Genomic DNA, 23,721 nt, shown 5'->3' with positions numbered 1-23,721 from the left:
TTATCTCTTTATTTTTCACATTGGTCTACCGTCTGTATCCTTGAAGATGCAGACTTTTTATTTGCTTTGTTTTGATCTACGTGTCTAGAAGATGCTAGACTTTTCTTCATTTTTGTTTTGGTCCAGAAGCATCAGAAGATGCTAGAAGTTTATCAAAAAAAAAATCAAGAAATTACTTGAGGTATCTAGTTCCCCATTGTTGGCCCAAATTTCTTGCTTGAGGTAATGTTGAAAAACCCAAGCCCTTTTTAAGCCATTTGTTAGCTATTTTCTTTTGGCCCAATTTCTGACTTTGTGGTCATGTTCTAAGACCCAAGCTTATTTTTAAAAGCCATTTGGCTGATTTTGCTGTTTTCTTTTAATTTCTTCTCCTTTTATCTTTTATTGAAAAAAAAAAAACAATCAAAGAGGCATCTAGCTGGCCCATTGTTGGCCCAAATTTCTTGCTTGAGGTAATGTTCAAAAACTCAAGCTTATTTTTATTTTGGCCCATAGTTGGCCCAATCTTGGCCTTGTGGTACCGTTAAAATGCCCAGGCCTTTCTTTTCTATATTTTGGCTTTGAGGTATTGTTCCAAAACCCAAGCCTTTTATTTACAAAAAAAAGAAAAAAAAAAAAAAAATTCTCTTGCCCATAGTTGGCCCTCTTCTCCTTGGCCCATTGTTGGCCCAATTTCAAGCTTAAGGCAAATATTCAAAGGCCTAAGCTCTTTTAAGCTCTTTATTGTCTCTTTGGCCCATTGTTGGTCAAATTTCAAGCTTAAGGCAAAATGGCAAATGTTCAAAGGTCTAAGCTCATTTAAGCCCTTTATTGGCTATTTTTCTCTTTGGCCCAAATTTCTTGATTGAGGTACTGTTCAAAAAAAAAAAAAAAAAAAACCAAGCCCATTTTTAATTTCTTTTGGCCCATAGTTGGCCCAACCTTAGCCTTGTGGTACAGTTAAAATACCTAGGCTTTTCTTTCTTTTTAGCCCTTTAGTGGCTCTTTTCTTTTGGCCCAAAGTTGGACCAATCTTGGTCTTGTGGTACAGTTAAAATATCCAGGCCTTTCCTTTCCATTTTTGGCTTTGTGGTACTGTTCAAAAACACAAGCCTATTTTAATTTCTTTTGACTCAATCTTCGGCCTTGTGGTACGGTTAATATGCCCGGGCCTTTCTTTTTAGCCCTTTAATGGCTCTTTTCTTGGCCTATAGTTGGCCCTACATTTGGCTTTTGAGGCACAGTTTAAAGACCCAAGCCAATCCAAAAAAAAAAAAAAAAAAAATTGATGATGATGATGAGAATCAAAATCAAACCGATGGAAGTTTCTCCCATCAGTTTGCGAGGGGGTGTTAGAGGATAAAATCAGCACCTCAACACTAGCTTGAAAATCAGCAAAGGAGAGCCTTCTTACAGCAACAGCTACTTGTCAGACCAACAGCCTGCAGCCTCCCTTCCCCTGGATTCCTGCTCCATGTCTTCCGGATCTGCTCCTCAAACTCAGCACAAGCCTCTTTCCTCTTTCCTGACTTGCTCTCTCACAGCAGCTGACAACAGAAGCATGCAGCAGCCTAGTCACCTGGATTCCCGCTACAAGCTGAAGCTCCATGTTTCCCGGATCACTTTCTGCTCATTAACACAGCACACACTCTAGTCATAGCATTTCCCTTTTCTGCATTCTGTGATTTTTCTGTTTCTGTAAACCTTGTACTGATTTACCTTGAGTTGCTCTATAAATAAAAGACAATTATCTGGCTTTGGTAAGTTAACCAAACCAGTTCTTCCATCAATTCTTTCAATTCCTTCCTGTATATTTGCTTTTGTAGACTTCCTTACAGAAAAAAATCATAACATTCACTTACAATGCAGAAGAGTACACAATTGGAAGTGGTGACATGTATGATCGGTTTATTTTGTTAACAAGTCCTGCCAAATCCTGTTACATTAATTTGTCAATAATCTGATTTACTTGTTAGCCAGCAATTGAAATATATAGTTCAATACTCAACTCAATCGCGTAAAAAAATGTGATAGTTATAGGTCAAGCCAACACTTACAGGAGCTCTAAATGCAGGTTGATGTGCAGCTATTTCAAACATACAGCAACCTGTCACATTAGCAAATGTTATTTCTGGAGTTGTAATACCACTGGGTTGCTAGACATGACTAGTTAATAATGTCGGCAGATATTTATAACCTAATGACCATATATCCGATTGGTATCCATATGGTAAATGATACGTGCAGGAGAAGAATTAGAGACCAAGACTATCAAGAACAGCGGGGAGTAGTTAGATAAGATAGAGGTGTTAATAAGAGGATATATCCTCAAGTAGTTAAGTTGTACTAGGTCTCAAAGAGATGCAGTGTTCTCGTAGTAGAGTCCTAGTAGAAGTAAAGATAGAAGTTTATTAATCTTTTCTAGTAGAAGTCTAATGTGATTTATCTACTTAGTCAGCCTTATCTTGTAAACTCTATAAAGAGGAGAAGCTGATGAATAAAGAGGTATCAATTAATATCAATTTCAACTCTTGAGTTGTTTGGGAGGTCTCTAGGTTCCTCGAATTACCTAGCACTATCACGTTCTACTGCAACCATAGGCAAGCCAAGGAGATCGGATCCTGCTGCCTTCCCTGTTCAACAGCCCAATACACGTTCCAAATCCCGGGCACGTAACATCTTGGTATCAGAGCCAGGTTACGACATGGCAAAGCAACAACTGGATCGCATTGAAGAACTAGTGAATACAATGGTAGAACAGCTCAGAAAAAACATGGATGAGATGTTGGCAGCTTTCCCTAGTCAATTCCAACAATTCCGTGCAGAAATCCCATCTCACACAAGCTCTTCACAGGTAATGTCACTCCCATCTTCACCCTAAGAAAATCTACCCGAAAAACAACCCACAAAGGTAACCTCACTATCACCATTACCATCACCATTAGAAAACCTACCCAAAATCACCCAAAGACATCAAAACCCCAACGAGCAGAGCCACTCCATCCCATGTCCCTGTCTCCTCAAATCGCGCCACCAACATCACCAAATTGTTGTTAGACGCAGTTGTAGTTCTGTCCAACAACCACCACCTTGCACTGACCACCCCAGACATTACCAGAGGCAGCACAAATGCGCCACCAGCCATGGTGCCAACCTACATAGCAGTCTCTTCAGGCCACACCGACAAACAGATCGGCCACCTAGGAAACGAATGAAGTGCAATTTTTTGGCTTTGTCCTTGAGGACAAGGACACTTTGAAGGGGGGAGGAATGATACGACACCCACAAGATTAGAATTCATGCCAAGTCAATCATTATCTATCTATTTGTGTAGGTTGTTAGTAGTGTGTTATGAGTAGAGTCCTTTTATTTAAGTAGTTCACGTTTGATGGGGTTGGGTTGCTAGATAACTCTATCCTTTAATTCAAACTGTACGTTGATTGGATTACTTATTTGAAGGTAGGATTTGTTGGTAGAATAAGTGATATTGTGATCACTTAGGATAGTTATCTTTAAGTATTATTGTTCAGTTATGAGTCCAGTTGTATTTTCTATTTAAAGAGTTGATGATGAAATAATAAAGGAAGCAAAGATTATTAATATTCAGCTCTTGTTAGTTGATTTGGGAGGCATTAGGGTTCCTCGAACTACCCTTATCTATCCGTTACGTGTTTGAGTAATTAGACACGTAACAAATTAGATTACTTATTTGAAGGTAGGATTTGTTGGTAGAATAAGTGATATTGTGATCACTTAGGATAGTTATCTTTAAGTATTATTGTTCAGTTATGAGTCCAGTTGTATTTTCTATTTAAAGAGTTGATGATGAAATAATAAAGGAAGCAAAGATTATTAATATTCAGCTCTTGTTAGTTGATTTGGGAGGCATTAGGGTTCCTCGAACTACCCTTATCTATCCGTTACGTGTTTGAGTAATTAGACACGTAACAAATTGGTATCAGAGCCAGGTTGTGACATGGCGGATCAACGGCTGGAACGTTTGGAGAAGGATGTGAGTTCTCTAAGCGCTGGGCAACAAGACATACGGAAACAAATGTTGGAAGGACAAGAGCGCATGATGAAGCAGATGAAGCAGATGCAGGACATGTGTGCTGACATCAAGGCGAGCGTTGGAGACAATTCTGGAGAAGAGACATCTTCCAAGAACCAAAATGGGAGATGGGGAGAAAAATCTGAAAACAGAAACTCGTTTGTGCCAAAGTTAACCAAACTACAATTCCCAAAGTACGACGGATCACTCGACCCTACCAGCTGGGTGTGCCGAGCAGAGCAGTTCTTTGAGTTCCAGAATATTGCTGAGGAAGAAAAGGTGCCTCTTGCCGCCTATCACTTAGAAGAAGAAGCACAACTATGGTACCAATTATTCCGGGAGAGTGACGAGGCTCTGACGTGGGAGACGCTGAAGGAAGGTATGCATGCCCGCTATGGCCCTACACAATTTGAGGATTATTTTGGTGATCTAACAAAGCTAAGGCAGATCGGCAGTGTAAGGGAATACCAAAGCCAGTACGAGAGACTGCTGAGCAAGGCTGGAAAGCTAACGGTGATGCAGCAGATGGGAGGATTTATTAGTGGATTGAAGGATGGGCTTAGAGCAGATGTCCAAGCATGTCGACCTCAGTCCTTAACATCAGCAGTAGGCTTAGCACGTTTATATGAAGACAAGCACAATACACAGAGGCGTGCTCCAGCATTCTCAGAAGAAAGACGAAGTACCCAATCAACTGGATATCCACCCCAGCCATCCAGAAATTTATACCGTAGTCGCAATCCAGCAATAAAGCGCTTGAATCCGGCGGAGTTAGCAGAAAGACGATCCAAGGGTCTTTGCTTTAACTGTGATGACAAGTTCTCCCCTGGGCATCGATGTAAGAAGTTGTTTACAATAGAAGCTATTTACGAGGAGGAAGACTTGACGGAAGGAGAAGAAAAGGAAGACCCACTGGCGTACGTAGAAGAAGGAATTCCAGAAATTTCCTTACACGCCATGGCAGGGCTACAAGCTCCTCAAACTATGCGGCTCAAAGCTAGCATTCAAAAAACAGGGGTCACGCTCTTGGTAGACACAGGGAGCACTCATAATTTTCTCAGCACTGATTTAGCCGAGAAGGTGGGATTAACTCCTGAGAAAAATACCTCATTTACGGTGGTGGTGGCCAACGGGGAGAAGATAAACAGCAAGGGGCAATGTCGCAAGGTGCAGGTATGGATGCAGGGTACCTTATTCACTCTAGAATTCTATTTATTACCCTTGGTGGGATATGATGTTGTCGTAGGAGCACAGTGGCTAAGGACACTAGGACCTATTATGTGGGATTTCTCTAAGCTCCTCATGAGCTTCTGGTACAAAGATAAATGGGTGCAGTTGAGGGGTATAGCCTCGCCCAAGGACAGAATGGTAGAAGCCCAACCCATACTAAAGGCTATCAAAAAGCAACAAGGAGGAATCATCATTCGCCTTTTCAGTATACAATTGGGAGTGGAGCAGGACTTCTTAACCACTGAGAACTCAAGCTTGAGGAAACTGTTGGAGGAGTACAACCAGATTTTTGAAGAACCACACGGATTACCACCTAACCATGTTCAGGACCACAAGATCCCATTGCAGCATGGAGCAGGAGCAGTGAATGTAAGGCCATACAGGTACCCACACTATCAAAAAAATGAAATAGAAAAAATAGTTATGGGCTTGTTGAGTAATGGAGTGATTAGGCAGAGCAACAGTCCCTATTCATCCCCGGTTCTATTGGTGAAAAAGCATGATGGATCATGGCGGCTGTGCGTGGACTACCGAGCTCTCAACCGTATTACGATCAAAGACAAATTTCCCATTCCGGTGGTGGATGAATTATTAGACGAGTTGCATGGATCACTATATTTCTCGAAGTTGGACCTCTGTTCTGGGTATCACCAAATCAGAATGCATGAGGAAGATGTGGAGAAAACAGCATTCCGTACTCATCATGGACACTTTGAATTCTTGGTCATGCCATTTGGCCTTACCAACGCCCCCTCAACATTCCAATCGCTGATGAATGAAATCTTCAACAAGGTTACCCGTAAGTTTGTTCTTGTTTTCTTTGACGACATTCTAATTTATAGCAAGACATGGGATGAGCATTTGCAGCACTTATCAATTGTTTTTAAGATTTTAAGGGCTAACCGCCTAAATGTAAGACGTGACAAGTGTAGCTTTGCGCAAGAAGAGGTTATCTATCTTGGCCACATCATTAGTAGACAAGGAGTGCGAATGGACCCTGAAAAGGTGTCAGCTATGCGGGACTGGCCAATTCCAAGAAACATCAAGGCCCTACGAGGATTCTTAGGACTCACCGGCTATTACAGAAAATTCATCCGCCAATATGGATCCATCGCGCGAGCACTTACTCAACTTCTCAAGAAGGATTCATTCCAATGGTGCAGTGAAGCTGAAGTAGCATTCCTACAACTCAAAGAAGCAATGACACAGGCTCCGGTATTGGCTCTCCCTGATTTTTCAAAAAAATTTATCATTGAATGTGATGCCTCAGGTGTGGGAATTGGCGCGGTACTAATGCAAGAAAAGCAGCCGATTGCATATTTCAGTAAAGCTCTCCATGGCAGGAATTTGAACCTATCAACATACGAAAAGGAGATGCTGGCACTAGTGGCTGCAGTCCAAAAATGGCGACCTTACCTGTTGGGTCAACAGTTTGTGGTTCGTACTGACCACCGCAGTCTCAAATATCTTTGGGAACAAACAATTACAACAGAGGCACAACAACGATGGTTGATAAAGTTGGTGGGCTATGATTTTTTGATAGAATACAAGAAAGGGAGTGAGAACTCAGTAGCTGATGCACTCTCAAGAAAGATGGAAAGTGGGTTGGCGGCTTTATCGCAACCGGTCCCTCATTGGGTGGAGCCAATTAAAGAAGAGGTACTGCAGGAACCACAATTGCAAGAGATATTACAACGAATCCACAAAGGAGAGGCGGTAGGACCTTGGAGGGCCAGGGCTGGATTGATTTACTTCAAGGATAGAATATTTATCCTTTCTACCTCACCCTTAATTGCAGCTATACTTGCTGAAATACATGACAGTACGCATGAAGGGTATCATAAGAGCCTACAACGAGTTCGAGCGGTATTCTACTGGCAAGGTATGAAGTCACAATTAAGAGATTACATTCGGCAATGTGAAGTTTGTCAAAGACACAAAGCTGAACACACACAACCAGCAGGGCTGTTACAACCTCTGCCCATCCCAGCTCAGATTTGGTCAGATTTATCCATGGATTTCATAGATGGATTACCCGTGTCGCTGGGAAAGACCACCATTTTTGTTGTAGTGGATCGCCTTTCTAAGTATGGGCATTTCACAGCCATCAAACATCCGTACACAGCCACTCAAATTGCTCAAACATTTTTTGAGCAAATCTTCCGGTTGCATGGCATGCCTACATCAATTGTGTGTGACAGAGATCCGGCATTTACTAGTTTGTTTTGGCGTGAGCTTTTTCAGCTTAATGGGACTAAATTTAACTTTAGTTCTTCCTATCATCCACAAACGGACGGACAAACTGAGGTGGTAAACCGTACACTGGAGATGTATTTGCGGTGTTTTACTAGTTCCAATCCAAAGAAGTGGGTTACATGGCTGCCATGGGTGGAGTTTTGTTACAATACAAGTGTTCACTCTGCCACAAAAAAAGTCCATTTGAAGTTGTTTATGGTAGGCCTCCACCTACTCTTTTATGTTATGTAGCCGGTACTGCGAGAGTGGCTGCAGTAGAGAACTTGTTGCTGGACCGAGATGTTGTAATTCGCGAAGTCAGGCAACAACTCCAACTAGCACAGAACCGGATGAAACAAGTTTATGATAAGGGCCATCAAGAACGTCACTTTCTTCCAGGAGAATGGGTATACTTAAAGTTACAAGGGTATCGACAACAATCTATGGTGAAACGAGTGTCACAGAAGCTCGCCCCTAAGTTCTATGGGCCATACCGTATTGTGGCAAAAATAGGACCAGTGGCTTATAAATTGGAACTACCTCCTGGGTCCCGTATTCACAATGTCTTTCATGTATCTTTATTGAAGAAATGGGTAGGAGATGGAGTGCCTGTATCTGTTGCTCTGCCCATGCCAAGAGATGATGAAACAGCTCTACTTCCACAAGCTGTGTTGGAACAACGGGTTCAGCAAGGAAGGTCTAAAGTTTTGGTGCATTGGGTGAATCGTTCTCCTGCTGATGCTACGTGGGAGCTCCTACCAGAATTTATGCTTCGTTTCCCAACATTCTCCCTTGAGGACAAGGGCAATTTTAAGGGGGGAGGAATGATACGTGCAGGAGAAGAATTAGAGACCAAGACTATCAAGAACAGCGGGGAGTAGTTAGATAAGATAGAGGTGTTAATAAGAGGATATATCCTCAAGTAGTTAAGTTGTACTAGGTCTCAAAGAGATGCAGTGTTCTCGTAGTAGAGTCCTAGTAGAAGTAGAGATAGAAGTTTATTAATCTTTTCTAGTAGAAGTCTAATGTGATTTATCTACTTAGTCAGCCTTATCTTGTAAACTCTATAAAGAGGAGAAGCTGATGAATAAAGAGGTATCAATTAATATCAATTTCAACTCTTGAGTTGTTTGGGAGGTCTCTAGGTTCCTCGAATTACCTAGCACTATCACGTTCTACTGCAACCATAGGCAAGCCAAGGAGATCGGATCCTGCTGCCTTCCCTGTTCAACAGCCCAATACACATTCCAAATCCCGGGCACGTAACAGTAAATCAGCCAGAAGCTCTGGGCACATTGTAGATGGGAGTGCCAACAACCTACATTGTGTATGGATTACAATAAATGTGTTAATATGAGCAGTCAGATTTCACCAAGAACTTTAATTGTAGGAAAAATTAACTATTGAAAACAGCTCTTAGGGTATGAAGAGAATCATTAGTAAAGACAATGACAAGGTGTGCTTAATATAGCCGAAAACACCTCTCAAAGAATCTCTGGAATGTGGTGCTTTTCCACATTTGACAACTGTTCCTTTTACCGGGGTTATAAGATTGGGTCTTTAGAGTTACAAAGGTTTTGTAAGTAGAATAATCTATAACAGAGTTATTCAGAAAGTTCTCTTTGTTATAAATCTTTGTGTTGATTGTTTTACTGCTTTCTTAGATTTTGGTTTTGATCACTGTAGAAATTAGCTTAATAATTGACTTGGTAATTGTGTGTTTAACAACTTGGGGTCTAAATCTGGAATTTTCAATATCCATGATCTATCTTGGTGTAAGCTCTCAAATGAGAGAAAGGAGTAGGTCAAAGCCTTGATCTGTTTTGGCTAAATCATTTCTACTTTTTATTTTGATCTCCTGTCAGACAAGTATCAAAGATTGCAGTAATTATCATTGTACTGCTACTTTAATATCAAAGTCCGAAATCACCTGTAAATGTAATGTGAGATAAACATTGTTGTCACCGACAAGAAGAAGAAAGAGGAGCAATAACATTCATGATTCATCACTGACCCTTCTTTTCTACCACTATGTTTGGTGCACGCCCAAAAAGTCTTAAAAGTATTAAGAGTGTTCATAAAGTTGACCGCATCACCGTACTTCAGCCGAAGACATTTACAAATACAAACAAGAAACATACATAATTTGCCCAATGGCCATTGGGACTTGTAGGCCGTAATGGGCCCTCCGTGGATTGGTGATATTTTAAACCGGCTGGTGGTTCATCCAATAAGATGGAGTTACACACAAGACCGCCAAGCCGAGGATAAATTTAAGCCCATCGTCAGTCTAAAAATTGTTGGTCATACATTTTTGTCCCATCACAAACACCCTACTCGATGACAACGACAAGAAAGAGGAGTACTACACTGACCCTTCTTTTCTACCATTTTGTTTGGTTCACACGCAAAAAGTCTTAATAGTATTAAGAGTGTTCATACTGTTGACCGTATCACCGTAATTCAGCCGAAAACATTTACAAATACAAACAAGAAACACGCATATTGTGCCCGATGTCATTCGGGCCTGGTAGGCCGTAATGGGCCCTCAATGGATTGGTGATATTTATTGGATTTCTGATATTGAGTGATCAATGAAGAATAGAAGTATGAACTGTGCGAAAGAGAAAGTGTGGAAATCATATATTCAGTAATTCTGTATTGATCAAGCTAAGATTACAACTATCTGTTTTTAGTATTTATACTGAATTACAAAGAAGTAAAAACAGAGTAAGCTCTCAACTAACCTACATAACTAAGGAAACAGAAAAATAACTAACACGTGTAAAAATACAATCTAATACTCCCCCTCAAGATGGACAATGTATATCCATAACGTTCATCTTGAATAATAAAGAATGGAAAAGAACAGAACCAAGAGACTTTGTAAAAATGTCAGCAAGCTGGTTTGCAGAGGAAACATGCAAAGTCCGGATTAAGCCTTGTTGAATCTTCTCACGCACAATATGGCAATCGATCTCTATATGCTTTGTGCGTTAGTGGTAGACAGGGTTGGCTGCAATGTGAAGAGCAGCCTTACTGTCACAAAAAAGAAGAGCAGCGGAAGAATGAATGACATGAAGATCCGTGAGTAGCTGGAAGAGCCATGTGAGTTCACAAGTGACAGCAGCCATTGAACGGTACTCAGCCTCAGTTGAAGATCTTGAGACCGTGTGTTGCTTTTTAGACTTCCATGAGATCAAAGAGGAACTAAGAAACACACAAAAACCAGTAATTGATCTTCTAGTATCCGGGCAAGCAGCCCAATCAGAGTCACAAAAGGCTTTAAGATGACAAGATGAAGAAGAAGGAAAAAATAATCCCTGGCCAGGAGCAGATTTGATGTATCTAAGGACCCGAAGAGCAGCTTGCATATGAGGCTGCCTAGGAGACTGCATAAATTGACTGAGAGTGTGTACAGAGTACGTCAAATCTGGCCGAGTTGTAGTAAGGAATAATAGTCTACCAATTAACCTTCTGTAAACAGTAGGATCCTCAAGTAAAGCACCCTCAGTAGCAGAAAAATGAACATTTGGTTCCATAGGAAACTTAGCAGGTTAGCTGCCAATTGACCTGCATCATTGAGAATTTCAAGTGCAAATTTGCGTTGACAAATTGCAATGCCTTTGCTGCTGCGGGCTACCTCAAGACCAAGAAAGAATTTGAGAGGACCTAAGGCCTTAAGCTTGAACTGAGTGTTTAGGAACACAATAAGCTCATCAATAATCTTGGAATCATTGCTGGCCAAAACTATGTCATCGACATAGACTAATAAGGCAATGAAAGAAGAACCAATGGTTTTAGTGAACAATGAATAGTCGGCCTTGGACTGAGTAAAGCCATGAAGAAGTAGGGTATTTGAAAATTTAGAAAACCATTGTCTCGATGCCTGTTTTAAACCATAAAGAGACTTGTTGAGTTTGCATACCCGAGTCTCCCCCTTACTAGCAAATCCAAGAGGTAATTGCATAAAGACATCTTCATCCAAGTCTCCATGCAAGAATGCATTATTCACATCAAGTTGGTGAAGCTTCCAGTTGTGAACAGCAGCTAAGGCAAGAAGACATCGAACAGTTGTCATCTTGGCAACAGGAGAAAAGGTTTCAAAATAATCCAAACCTTCGCATTGAGTAAAACCCTTAGCTACTAAACGGGCTTTATACCTTTCAACAGAACCATCAGCTCGATGTTTGATCTTATACACCCATTTACAACCAATGGGTGTTTTTCCGGAAGGAAGATGAGTAAGAGTCCAAGTATGATTGGATTCTAAGGCATCTATCTCAGACTGCATAGCTTCACGCCAACAAGCATGTTTGACAGCTTGGTGAAAAAATTGAGGTTCAAAAGAAGTAGAAATGGAGAGAGCAAAATGTTTATGAGATGGAGACAATCGGTCATATGATAAAACAGAAGAAAGAGCATGAGATGTACCTTGTATAGACTGATCTGCAAGATTGGAAGATGGCTGCAGTGAAGTAGAGGAAGAAGTCACCAGTTGACAGTGATAATCATGTAAGTAATTGGGTTTCTGTCTAATTCGAGAAGACTGGCGAATAGGAACAGCAAGAGAAGTATCATTGGAATTGGAAGAAATCACATTATCAATAGAATCTGAAACATTATCAGTGAGAGAAATAGGAACAGAATCTGAAATATGATTGGTATGAGGAGAAACTGAATTATTAGGAAAACCAAAATCATCAGCAGGAACTGAAATAGGCAAAACAGATGAGGAAACAAAATCATCAGAAGGAGGAAAATGAGATGTCTTGTAAGGAAAAACGGATTCATGAAAGATAACATCACGGGAAACAATAATTGAGTTGGTTTGAATATCAAAAACCTTATAACCTTTGATGCCAAAAGGATAACCAATAAAAATACAAGACTTGGCACGAGGAGCAAATTTAGTACGATGATGAGCTAAGGTAGAAACAAAACAAAGACATCCAAAAACTCGAAAATGAGAAAAAGAAGGAGGGGTATGAAAAAGCTTCTCAAAAGGAGAAATGTTGGACAAAATAGGGGTGGGAATACGGTTGATTATATAGGCAGCAGTGAGTACACATTCACCCCAAAAAATTAGAGGTAAATGAGCTTGAAAACGTAAAGATCTAGCAACATTCAAAAGATGTTGATGCTTCCTTTCAACAACAAAATTTTGTTGAGGTGTTTCAACACAACTCAATTGATGGATAACTCCTTGAGATTGAAAAAATTCTGTCATTTGAAATTCCACACCATTATCACTACGAATGCACTTAATCTTACATTGAAATTGAGTAACAACCAATTGAAAAAATGAACGCAAAAGAGAACGAACTTGAGCTTTATTATTCATTAAATGGACCCAAGTATAACAAGTACAATCATCTACAATTGTGAGAAAGTACTTTGCACCTGTAAGAGATGCAGTAGAATATGGACCCCAAATGTCACAATGTACTAAATCAAAAGGATTAGCAGAAATGGAATGACTAATGGGAAAAGCTACTCTATGTTGTTTTGCCAAAGGGCAAACATTACAACATTTATTTGACTGAAAAGATATTTGAGAATGTTGTAAACTGAGGAGTTTCATGCGAGCATCCGAAAGATGTTCCAACCGGCAATGCCATGTACTGGAGGGAACTGAAGTAGTGACAGAAAAGCTGTGAGTGGTAGATGGAAGACAAGGAATGGAAAAATCAGGTGTGCACTGTAAGTGGAAAAGACCTCCAGATTCTCTACCCACTCCAATCGTCTTCCAAGGATGCAGATGCTGTATATAACAAGTGTTAGCAAAAAACAACAAACAACAGGAAACATTCTTGGTGAGTTGGCTAACAGATATGAGATTAAAAGAGAAAGATGGAACATATAGAACATTTGTGAGAATGAGTGTAGAAGATAATCTCACGGTACCAATATGTGTAACTGGAACAAAATTTCCATTTGGCAGTTTAACCAGTTTGGAAACAGAAGCAATAACAGTAGTAAACAATGAGAAAGAACAAATCATATGATCTGTAGCTCCTGTATCTATGATCCAAGAACAAGAATTTGATATTAAAGCCTTTTTGAAAGAAGTTATGGAGGAGAAAACAGAATGAAGAAAATTAGGAGCAGTATTGGGCATAAAAGAGTTACCTGACATGTTGGCAACAAGTTGATTGGCAGAACTGACTTCAGAAGAAGGTGTGATGAGAGCCATGAGTTTCTGACATTGCTCTTGAGTAAATGGCAGTGAAGATGAGATTTGATTTCCGGAAGTTTCAAAAAAATCTGAAACTTGATTAGCAGAGGATTCAGCAGCATTTTTCCCTTTATTAAATTTGAAACCAGGAGGAAAGCCATGCAATCTATAGCACTTCTCCATGGTGTGACCAGATACCCCGCAATGACTACAAACAGGACGGTCTTTGCGGAATGAATTATTCTTGACAGGACGATTTCTTGGCGTTGCAGAAGCATCAGAAGCAACAGATTTTGTGAACAAAGCAGCAGAATTATGGTTACTAGAACCAATAGCAGTATAAACTTCTTTCTGCCTTTCTTCTTGAATAACTAGAGAAAATACTGTGTTGATTGGTGGAAGAGGATTGAGCATCAAAATTTGACCTCGAGTATGGGCATAAGACTCATTCAAGCCCATCAAGAATTGCATGACATGCTCTTGTTGCAGATATTCATTATGAACTTTCATAGTACCACATGTGCACGGTGGTAAGGGTTTATAGTGAATCAATTCATCCCACAACCCCTTTAAAACAGTGAAATAACTACTCACTGATAAATTTTCTTGTCTTAAGTCTGAAATAGACTTTTGAATTTGAAAAATTCTAGGACCATTTTGTTGTGAAAAACGATCTTTAAGATCATTCCACATTGCCTCAGCGGTATCAACACATATGATACTAATAGAAATTTCTTTGGAAACAGAATTAATAATCCAAGAAAGTACCATATTGTTGCATCGCGTCCATGGCAAATATTCTGGGCTGGCAGGATCAGATTTGGGCAAACCTCCATTGATGAAGAGAACTTTGTTCTTCGCAGTCAGTGCCATCAGCATGGATCGACTCCATGTGTAATAATTCTCGCCAGTTAACAACTGAGAAACCAAAGGATTTCCTGGATTGTCACCATTGTGAAGGAACAATGGATTCGAACAATCCATTGTCAGAGAAGAAGAACCTAGACCGCGGTTTTCCATCGAAGAATTCAATAGAGGAGAGACAATTGAGAATTATAGAAAAGAAACAATTTTGATTGTGAAAAGAAAAACAAGAATCAGAAAACAATTGAGAATTGCTCTGATACCATATTGGATTTCTGATATTGAGTGATCAATGAAGAATAGAAGTATGAACTGTGCGAAAGAGAAAGTGTGGAAATCATATATTCAGTAATTCTATATTGATCAAGCTAAGATTACAACTATCTGTTTTTAGTATTTATACTGAATTACAAAGAAGTAAAAACAGAGTAAGCTCTCAACTAACCTACATAACTAAGGAAACAGAAAAATAACTAACACGTGTAAAAATACAATCTAATAATATTTTATATCGTCAAACTGTAATGATATTTTATACAGTTGACGCATCGCCGTAATAAAAAAACTTTCATTGGTCATTTTCTATGGCTTCCAAATCTTTGGTTCTTGATCATTTGCCAACCCATTTTTCACTTCATCATGATTTATTTCTATCTCTAGAGTTCCAAGTCATATTAATAGGTTATCTTTTGCACCAAGTTCAAAACACCATCATTAAAAGAAAGAAAGAAAAAAAATTAATCTCAAGGATTGTAGGGAAGAAGATTGGACTGGAAAGTCATCCCAAAAGATGAACCTAATTTAGTTATATTAATCATTGGCAGGATATTCTATTAATCATAGCACACAAGGGCAGCTAGCAAAACTAAAGCAAATCAGTTCTTGTGACACAAAATACGTTGCTGCACTTTTCTGTACAAAACAGAGTAGAAAAACAGGGGAGATGGTTGTAGCAAAATCAGACTCTCACTCTCTCTCTCTCTCTCTATCTCTCTCTCTCTCAATCTACTAACGACACCAGAGAGTACTATGAAGTCACTAGGGCCGGCTCGATACATTTTGGGGCCTTAGGCGAAAAGTTTAAATGAGACATTTTGAAAAATAAAAAATAAATATTAATTAATTTAAAAAATAGAATGGTAAAACTTTATTTGTCAAAGGAAAGGCAAATTAGTGTTAGAATGTTTCCTAAAACCGAATAAAAAAAATTAATGCAATTGATTAATTGAGTTTTGGTGATTAATTTTTTTTTTAATCACTAATCAGATATGGAATGATTTTAAGGACTTGAATGATAAGCTATTGGGAAATAATGAAAATTGAGAAGAGAGAAATTCAAATTCAAATAAGACTTGAATAGGGAAATTGAGATAAAAAAAAAAAAAAAAAAAAAAAAAAAAAAAAAAAAAAAAAAAAAAAACTTATAAAGAATAGGATTTAAAATGGAAATTTAGATACTTTTCATCTTCTTAGCATTTATTTTTTATTTTTTCATTTTATTTTGATTCTTGAACGTTGGACTTAACACCTTCAATTTTTTGAACATTGAACATAAAGCCTTCAATTTTTAATGTGAGTAATTAAGACCTTCAATTTAGAAGCTTTCATATCTCATTAATTCTATTTTGAACGTCAACGTTCAAAGAAATTGAAGGCCTTTAATGCAGAGACTTTCCATATCTCATAAGTCACAAGTCGTTGGTAATTAGACGAGAAGCTTTCATATCTCATTAATTCTATTTTGAACATCAACGTTCAAAGAAATTGAAGACCTTTAATGCAAAGACTTTCCATATCTCATAAGTCACAAGTCGTTGGTAATTAGACGAGAAGCTTTCATATCTCATTAATTCTATTTTGAACATCAACGTTCAAAGAAATTGAAGACCTTTAATGCAGAGACTTTCCATATCTCATAAGTCACAAGTCGTTGGTAATTAGACGAGAAGCTTTCATATCTCATTAATTCTATTTTGAACGTCAACGTTCAAAGAAATTGAAGGCCTTTAATGCAGAGACTTTCCATATCTCATAAGTCACAAGTCGTTGGTAATTAGACGAGAAGCTTTCATATCTCATTAATTCTATTTTGAACGTCAACATTCAAAGAAATTGAAGGCCTTTAATGTAGAGACTTCCATATCTCATAAGTCACAAGTCGTTGGTAATTAGACGTACAAAAAATTAAAGGCCTTTAATTTAGACTTTTCATATCTCACAAATAGTTGGTAATTAATTAAGGCCTGAATTTTTTTTATTTTTTTTTTTTTAACCTGCAGTTTTTTTACGGGAGAAGGCCCCTGGGCAGCATATTTTAAGGCATTGACTGGGGGCATTACCGAAAACAATGTTTTGATGATTCGTCTTTTTGTAAGCACTTTTTTTCTTAAAATAAATCTTCATTAATTGGGGCCTTATTAAATTGGGCCCTGCATTATATTATTGTCTTTTTTAATTTTATTTTTACCAAGATTTGTGGCCTTATTTAAGTGTATTGATCATATTTAAGGCCTCAATTTTTATTTTTTATTTTTAAAATAAATCTCTATTAATATTTTTAAATTAGGGGCCTTATTAAATTGGGGGCCTTAGGCGGTCGCCTAATCCGCCTAAGGCTCCAGCCGCCCTGGAACTCACTGCCTGCTTTTCTAAGTCATCTTTGGTTTCCAAGCAATCCTTATTTTTTGTTTTGATTTTGGAATTCTTTTATTCATATCATGCATGGCAGGGTGATTCCAACTTCAAATTTGAATCTTGCCAGTTATGCGACTTGGCTTTTTTAATCAAACTTGGAAGTTTTTCAGAGCTTCTAAGCAAATTTAGTGGAGAGAGTCAAGAAGATTATTCCTTCAATGGAAGAATATGATGGAACTGATTAGAGATATGAACGAGAAGAAAGGCTAGTCGGTTACAAGAGAAGGAATTTGTGAACATAAACGAAGAAATGATTCGAAGATGAAATGTTTGCTTGCCAAATGTCACCGCCATCATTCTATAAGGGATGAGAAATTTGTTTTAGCATGGAACAACTACCCTTCTCAAATGCCAACTTACATTCATAATAATAACGCTTAGTGCACTCGAATATTCTCTCTGACATCATGAAGAGTAATATTGAAATATTAGTATAGTTGGCAAGTTGTCGGAGAGGAGTGAACGGAGCGTTCGTTTATGTTGGCCTGGAGACGAATAGCTAGGTTGTGCGAGTGTGGGGCAACAGTGGTAAGGTACAAGGTATTTTAGGGTTTTCCAAAATACGTTAGTACAATTAGAGTTTTCATATAAGTATGTTATATTGTTACCCTAAATTATTGAGTAGTGAAATATAGCCCCACTCTTTGGTGTACGTAAGTACATTGCCGAAACACGTAAATTTGTGTCTCGATTTTCTCTTACTCTCTCTTTTTGATTCTGTATTATTCATCGTTATTGGGCACGGTAACAACATTTAGTTACCTTCTAAAGGCCTCCGTGGGAATATATCTCCCTCTCTTGAAAACCTCTCGCATATTGGTCGCTTTAGAATCTATCATCAATTTGGTTTCTCAAGTTTCGATTTCAATAATTTTTAAGGCTTTGTTAGTTTTCATATTTTCAATTTGGGTTCAATGTGATCCCCATCGAAGGAAAAATTAATTAAGCTTGATTACTTTGTTAAGCCATTTACCGTTGGTCCACAGTGAAAATCCACAACTTATTTGTTCATTTTCAAAGTCTCTCGAGATTTTCATGGACATCTTTTCTCTTGTCGGTGGCTTTCTACTTGCTGTCATGAAGTGAGAAAAGGATGATAAACAATCAAAGCGCAGATCAGGGCCACGAAGGAAGTCAGTGGACGACTAAAATGATTTTTGTACTTCGCAGCAAGTTCGCTAGTTAGAGAAATTGTGCAAGCGATTTCCAAAATGTCTTTTAACATAATTGAATGTCGATCTTTACGTTAGTTAGAATGGCCAAAGAAAGAACACAACTGTCTTTCCGCGTGCCTTGATAAAGCTCAACATGCATGCATGCAGATGCAGTATTCTAGTCATGAACATAATAATATTCCACACGTCTTTTTCCACCTTTATCTTTCCTATGAAACTACTGTCCCGACTCATTAACATAACAATCAACCCTTTTGCCATGCATTGCCCTCGGGCGGAGCCACCTTAGCCCCAAAGACCCAAGGTGTTTCCAAAAAAAAAATTAAAATTAAAATTTTACCCCTTAAATTTTTTTATTTTTTAGTTTTGGCCTCTCCAATTTTTATTTTTTTTTTCAATTTGACCCCTCCCAATTTACAAAAGCTTGCTCCACCCTTGATTGCCCTCCCCATTGATCATACACTTGTAACCATGGCTCCCTTGAAGTCGACTGATAGAAGGCGTTTGAGTCTTTGATAGCTACTCTCTCCATAACACAATAATATCTGCTCAACTCAAACATCTAACCTCCTAATTCGATTGAGAAAAGAAAATGAAGTATGCATTAGTCAGTTGCTATGCCATCTAGCAAAGTCTTTACTTCTTTGTACTTCAAAAAAAATTTCTTAGTCGTTGCTAATTCTACTGTTCATGTCATTTTCAAACGACGCTAAACAGCCAAATTTTTGTAGTTAAAATAAAACTATTGAACCATAAAACACACAAACATCACAAACACAAAATTAACACAAGGATTTTATTAATTTTTATTTTAAAGAAAATTAACACAAGGATAAAGTTGAAAGAGACACATTCTTTTTAACTAAAATTTCTACAAAAATATTTTGCATAAAAAAAAATTAGAAAACCAAAAAAAAAAAAAAAAAAAAAAGGACAAGCTTTTTAAAAAAAATGAAAAAAGCAAAAGCTTAAAAAAAGGTATTGTGTTATTTTTGGCGCGGAAAGAAGAGAATACAACTTCAATAGTAAATTAGGAGAAATACTGAAAATTTTAAAATAATAGGAGAGACAATGCAAATAAGATGATAAATAAAAAGGAGGGCAGAAAGTTTGGTTTTATATACAGTAGCGCATTAAAGCTTAGTCACTTTCAACAATGACATAGAAAATCCTTTGGACGTGCTAAGCATATTAGCGCAAATGGGTATGGGGGAGGGTTCAACGTTCAAGACAACATGGTTTAATTGGAAGCATGTATGACTTTCCAACTTCAAACATATGGAGTTAGCGCTACTTTTCCATGAAATTATTTTCCCACCGAACTTGCAATTTGGGCAAACTTGACGTGTACTGTGCTATATATACAAGGTGTACATTAAGGACTAGCTCATAACCTTTTTTCTTCTGGTTTGGCATATCAAACAAGAACCATGCCATATCATCTCCTCTTCACCTTGTTTCTCTTTTGTATTTTCTCCACGAATCATGCCTGCACCCAAATAGACCGCGACTCTCTCTCGTCCTTAGCCTCCAACTGGTTGTCTTCTCCTCCACTAAATTGGTCTTCCATTAATTGTTGCCAGTGGGAAGGTATTTCTTGTGATCATAAACGTCATGTCACCCATATTTGGTTACCTTCTAAAGGCATCGGTGGAAGTATATCTCTCTCTATTGGAAACCTCACACAGCTCTCACACCTCAATCTTTCCCACAATTCACTTTCGGGTCCTCTCTTTACAGGATTGTTTTCGTCCTTGAATCAACTCAAGGTCATTGATTTGAGCTACAACCGTCTATTTGGAGATATATCTGGTTGGCCTGCCTCCATTCAAATTGTTGATATATCTAGCAATCACTTCAGCGAGACAATCCAATCTTCTTTCCTTCAAAGAGCATGGAGGTTGACCGAGCTCAATGTCAGCAACAATAGTTTCACGGGTCCCATTCCTTCGTTTCCATGCAGCAATTCTTCCTTGGTTAGGCTACTCGATTTCTCCCGTAATCATCATAGTGGCCATATTCCCAGTGGATTAGGCGCGTGTTCCAAACTAAAGGTTTTTCGGGCAGGTTTTAATTCTCTCTCGGGACTGCTCCCTCCTGATATATACAATGCGACAAGGTTAGAAGAAATCTTCTTACCTGTCAATAATATTTCAGGATTCATTAGTAGTGACATTATGAACCTTGCTAAACTCACCAACCTTGAGTTATCTAGCAATAAATTGAGTGGCAAGCTTCCCATGAATATTGGAAAGCTCTCCAAGTTAAAGAACTTAATCCTTCATACAAACTCCTTAACAGGTTCTTTGCCCCCATCTTTGGTGAATTGTACAAATCTCACAAACCTGATTTTACGGTACAATTTCTTTGAAGGTGACATCTCCTCCTTCAATTTCTCCCATCTTCATCAACTTACTCGAATTGACTTGGGGTTTAATGGGTTCTCCGGTAACATGCCATTAAGCCTCTACTCATGCAAGTTCTTGATCGCAATTCGACTAGCTGAAAACCAACTAAAGGGACAAATCCCGCCTGAGGTGGTTCAATTGAAATTCTTATCCTTCCTTTCACTTCCTAATAATAGGCTAATCAATATCACAGATGCAATCAAGACTTTGATGCGTTGCAAGCCACTCACCATAGTCCTCCTTGGAAAAAATTTTCTACATGAGGCAATGCCAGGTGATGACAATGTTTTGGGTTCTTATGGATTTGAAAATGTTCAAGTTTTGAGTTTTAGAGAGTGCCAACTGAGTGGTCAACTACCTATATGGCTATCTAAGCTTAAGAAGCTAGAAATCCTAGAACTTAATTCCAATCGTATCACAGGTTCAATTCCTGTTTGGTTGTCGACTCTTCCAAGGCTCTTGTATTTAGAGTTGTCTGATAACCTCATTTCAGGTGAATTCCCAAAGGAGCTTTGTGAATTGCCAGCATTAGTGTCACCAAAGGCTCAATTTGACAATAATTGTTTGGATTTACCACTATTTACTACAGCAATAGGTATCCAATACAATACTCTCTCGTACATGGGACCGTCAATATTAGTTCGAAGCAACAATCTTAGTGGCAACATCCCCATTGAGATCAATCGTTTAAAGTTGCTTCGTGAACTGGATCTTAGTGATAACAATTTTTCAAGCAGCATCCCATACCAAATGTCTGAGCTTACAAACCTGGAAAGATTGGACCTCTCTGCAAATCGGTTGTCGGGTGAAATACCAGCATCACTAACTAGTTTGCATTTCCTGTCTCATTTTAATGTTGCATACAACAATTTGCATGGACCAATACCATCAGGCACTCAGCTCCAGAGCTTTGATGCCTCTGCATATGAGGGCAATCCTGGACTTTGTGGTGTCCCACTTCTAGAGTGTGCCCATATTGTTAGCAGTAATGGAGGCAAGGACATTCAAAATGAGGAAGATAGGCTTGGATTGCCATGGTTTCCAATTTGTGTGGTTCTCGGCTTCATTACAGGATTTTGGGGCGTTTGTGGTCCTTTAATTTTTAGCTATAAGTGGAGAGTTGCATATTTCCAATTTTTCGACAATGTAAAAGATAGGTTCTACGTCAAACTAGTAGTGTTGTTGGCCAGATTACACAGAAGGTTATGAGTGTATAATCTTCTTCCTTTACAGTTACATATTGGTCCCTCTAAAGGTTGTCATCAATTTGGTTTCTCAAGTTTCCATTTGAATAATTTAGTTCTCATTGTTTGTTGGATATATATTAAGTTCAAGTAATTCTACATGTACATTAAGCCACCCTATTTTTTTATGGACACTTAATATACATGTAGAATTACTCATTAAGTTCAACTAAGACTGAAAAAAATAATTATAAAGTAAATAAATTCTTATGAAACAAAATACATTTTTTGCAATTTTGTTTTACATAAAACAGAGCAAAAAACAGGGTAGATGGGAGGTGCAAAATCTTTTTTTTTTTTTTCTTCTCTCTCTCTGTGCAACAGTACAAGCAAGTCTATATGTAATACAAGCAACAGTGCAAGGTTGGTTGTCAGTTGGTAACGTGTGAGATCTTGAACTTTTTTTTAAGAATTTTCTGTTTTGCGGAACATTTGAATACTTGGAACGATCAGTGATGGACATTCAACGTTTCTGGCTTATCCTCTTCATTGATTTTCTCAACTTTCTCTTCAACTAATTCAATTCTCATCTCAACCCTGTTCTTTGTTTCCTCAATGAAACTCTTCTTCCTCTTTTTCGTATCATCTTCTCATCCAAACTCCACGCCTTCGTCTTCCTCTTCTTTATCCTAATATACTCCTTCATCATTAGATATCATTACAAAAAACTTCGATAGAAGAAGAGGTGGTGCAATGAAGGCCTTGGGAGCAAGTTTCTCATAAGCACTTCAGAACAAGGATAGTTTACTAAGAGGAGTCCAGAAGGGACTGAAAACTGAAAAGTAAACCCAATAGCTGAAATAGCCAATAGTGGAGGAAAAATTGTTGGCGTGGATATTAAATCATGAGAGGTGTTACAAAAACATCCCTTATACACTTCATACATACCCACCTTCTCGTGTGCATAAAGTGTACAAGTAATAAGTGGTTTTTTTGTAGCTTTTCCCTTAAATCATAGATGATTTGACAACCGATTGATTATTGAGAGTCTAAACAACTAATTGTAAAATTTGACATATTTAATGATAAATTAATTCTGGGCAACCACGAATATGGAAAATCCTTTGGGACATAATTTAAGATATCGCATCATGTCATCATGTGATAACACTTGGATATATATATATATATATATATATATATATATATATATATATATATATATGCAAAGTTGATATCAGACTCCGAAAATTAAGTCACTAATCACTCCATATGGCAAAACTTCCCGGTCAAATTTTTCTGTCAGCCAGATTTAAATAATAGGAGTAAGTTGTAGCCGACATATATATATATATCTATATATAAAAGGAAAAAAAAAAAAAAAAAAAAAAAAAAAAAAAAAAAAAGGAAGAAAAAGACAATAGAGACAGTCAATTAACAACAGTAGACTAGAACAAGGATAGGCTAAAACTTGATTTTAGAAATAAATGTCTTAACTGAAGCAACAAAAGATTGAAGAAAATAAAGTCAAAGTGATGTTTATGGAAGTTGAACCGGCTGGAGGTTCATCCAATAATTAAGATGGAGTTACACACAAGACCGCCAAGCCGAGGATCAATCTAAGCTCATCGTTAGTCTAAAAATTGTTGGACATACATTTTTGTCACAAACACCCTACTCTTCCACTCGTTGTCACCGACAACAAGAAGAAAGAGGTGCAATA

At 38.1% G+C, this 23,721-nt stretch overlaps 1 protein-coding gene across 1 annotated transcript; it reads left to right on the top strand.

Annotated features, from left to right (window-relative positions):
* Nucleotides 1-19,828: 19,828 nt before the first annotated feature.
* On the top strand, nucleotides 19,829-22,047 carry LOC133877994 (receptor-like protein 3). The gene has a single exon (XM_062316472.1). It carries the CDS (start codon nucleotides 19,837-19,839, stop codon nucleotides 22,021-22,023), a length of 2,187 nt encoding a protein of 728 aa, XP_062172456.1. The 5' UTR covers nucleotides 19,829-19,836; the 3' UTR covers nucleotides 22,024-22,047.
* Nucleotides 22,048-23,721: the final 1,674 nt, after the last annotated feature.

The sequence above is a fragment of the Alnus glutinosa genome, chromosome 9, assembly GCF_958979055.1.
Source record: "Alnus glutinosa chromosome 9, dhAlnGlut1.1, whole genome shotgun sequence".
Taxonomy (NCBI): Eukaryota; Viridiplantae; Streptophyta; class Magnoliopsida; order Fagales; family Betulaceae; genus Alnus; species Alnus glutinosa.
The sequence above is the reverse complement of the archived record's forward strand: the minus strand, read 5'-3'. Positions and strand labels throughout refer to the sequence as shown.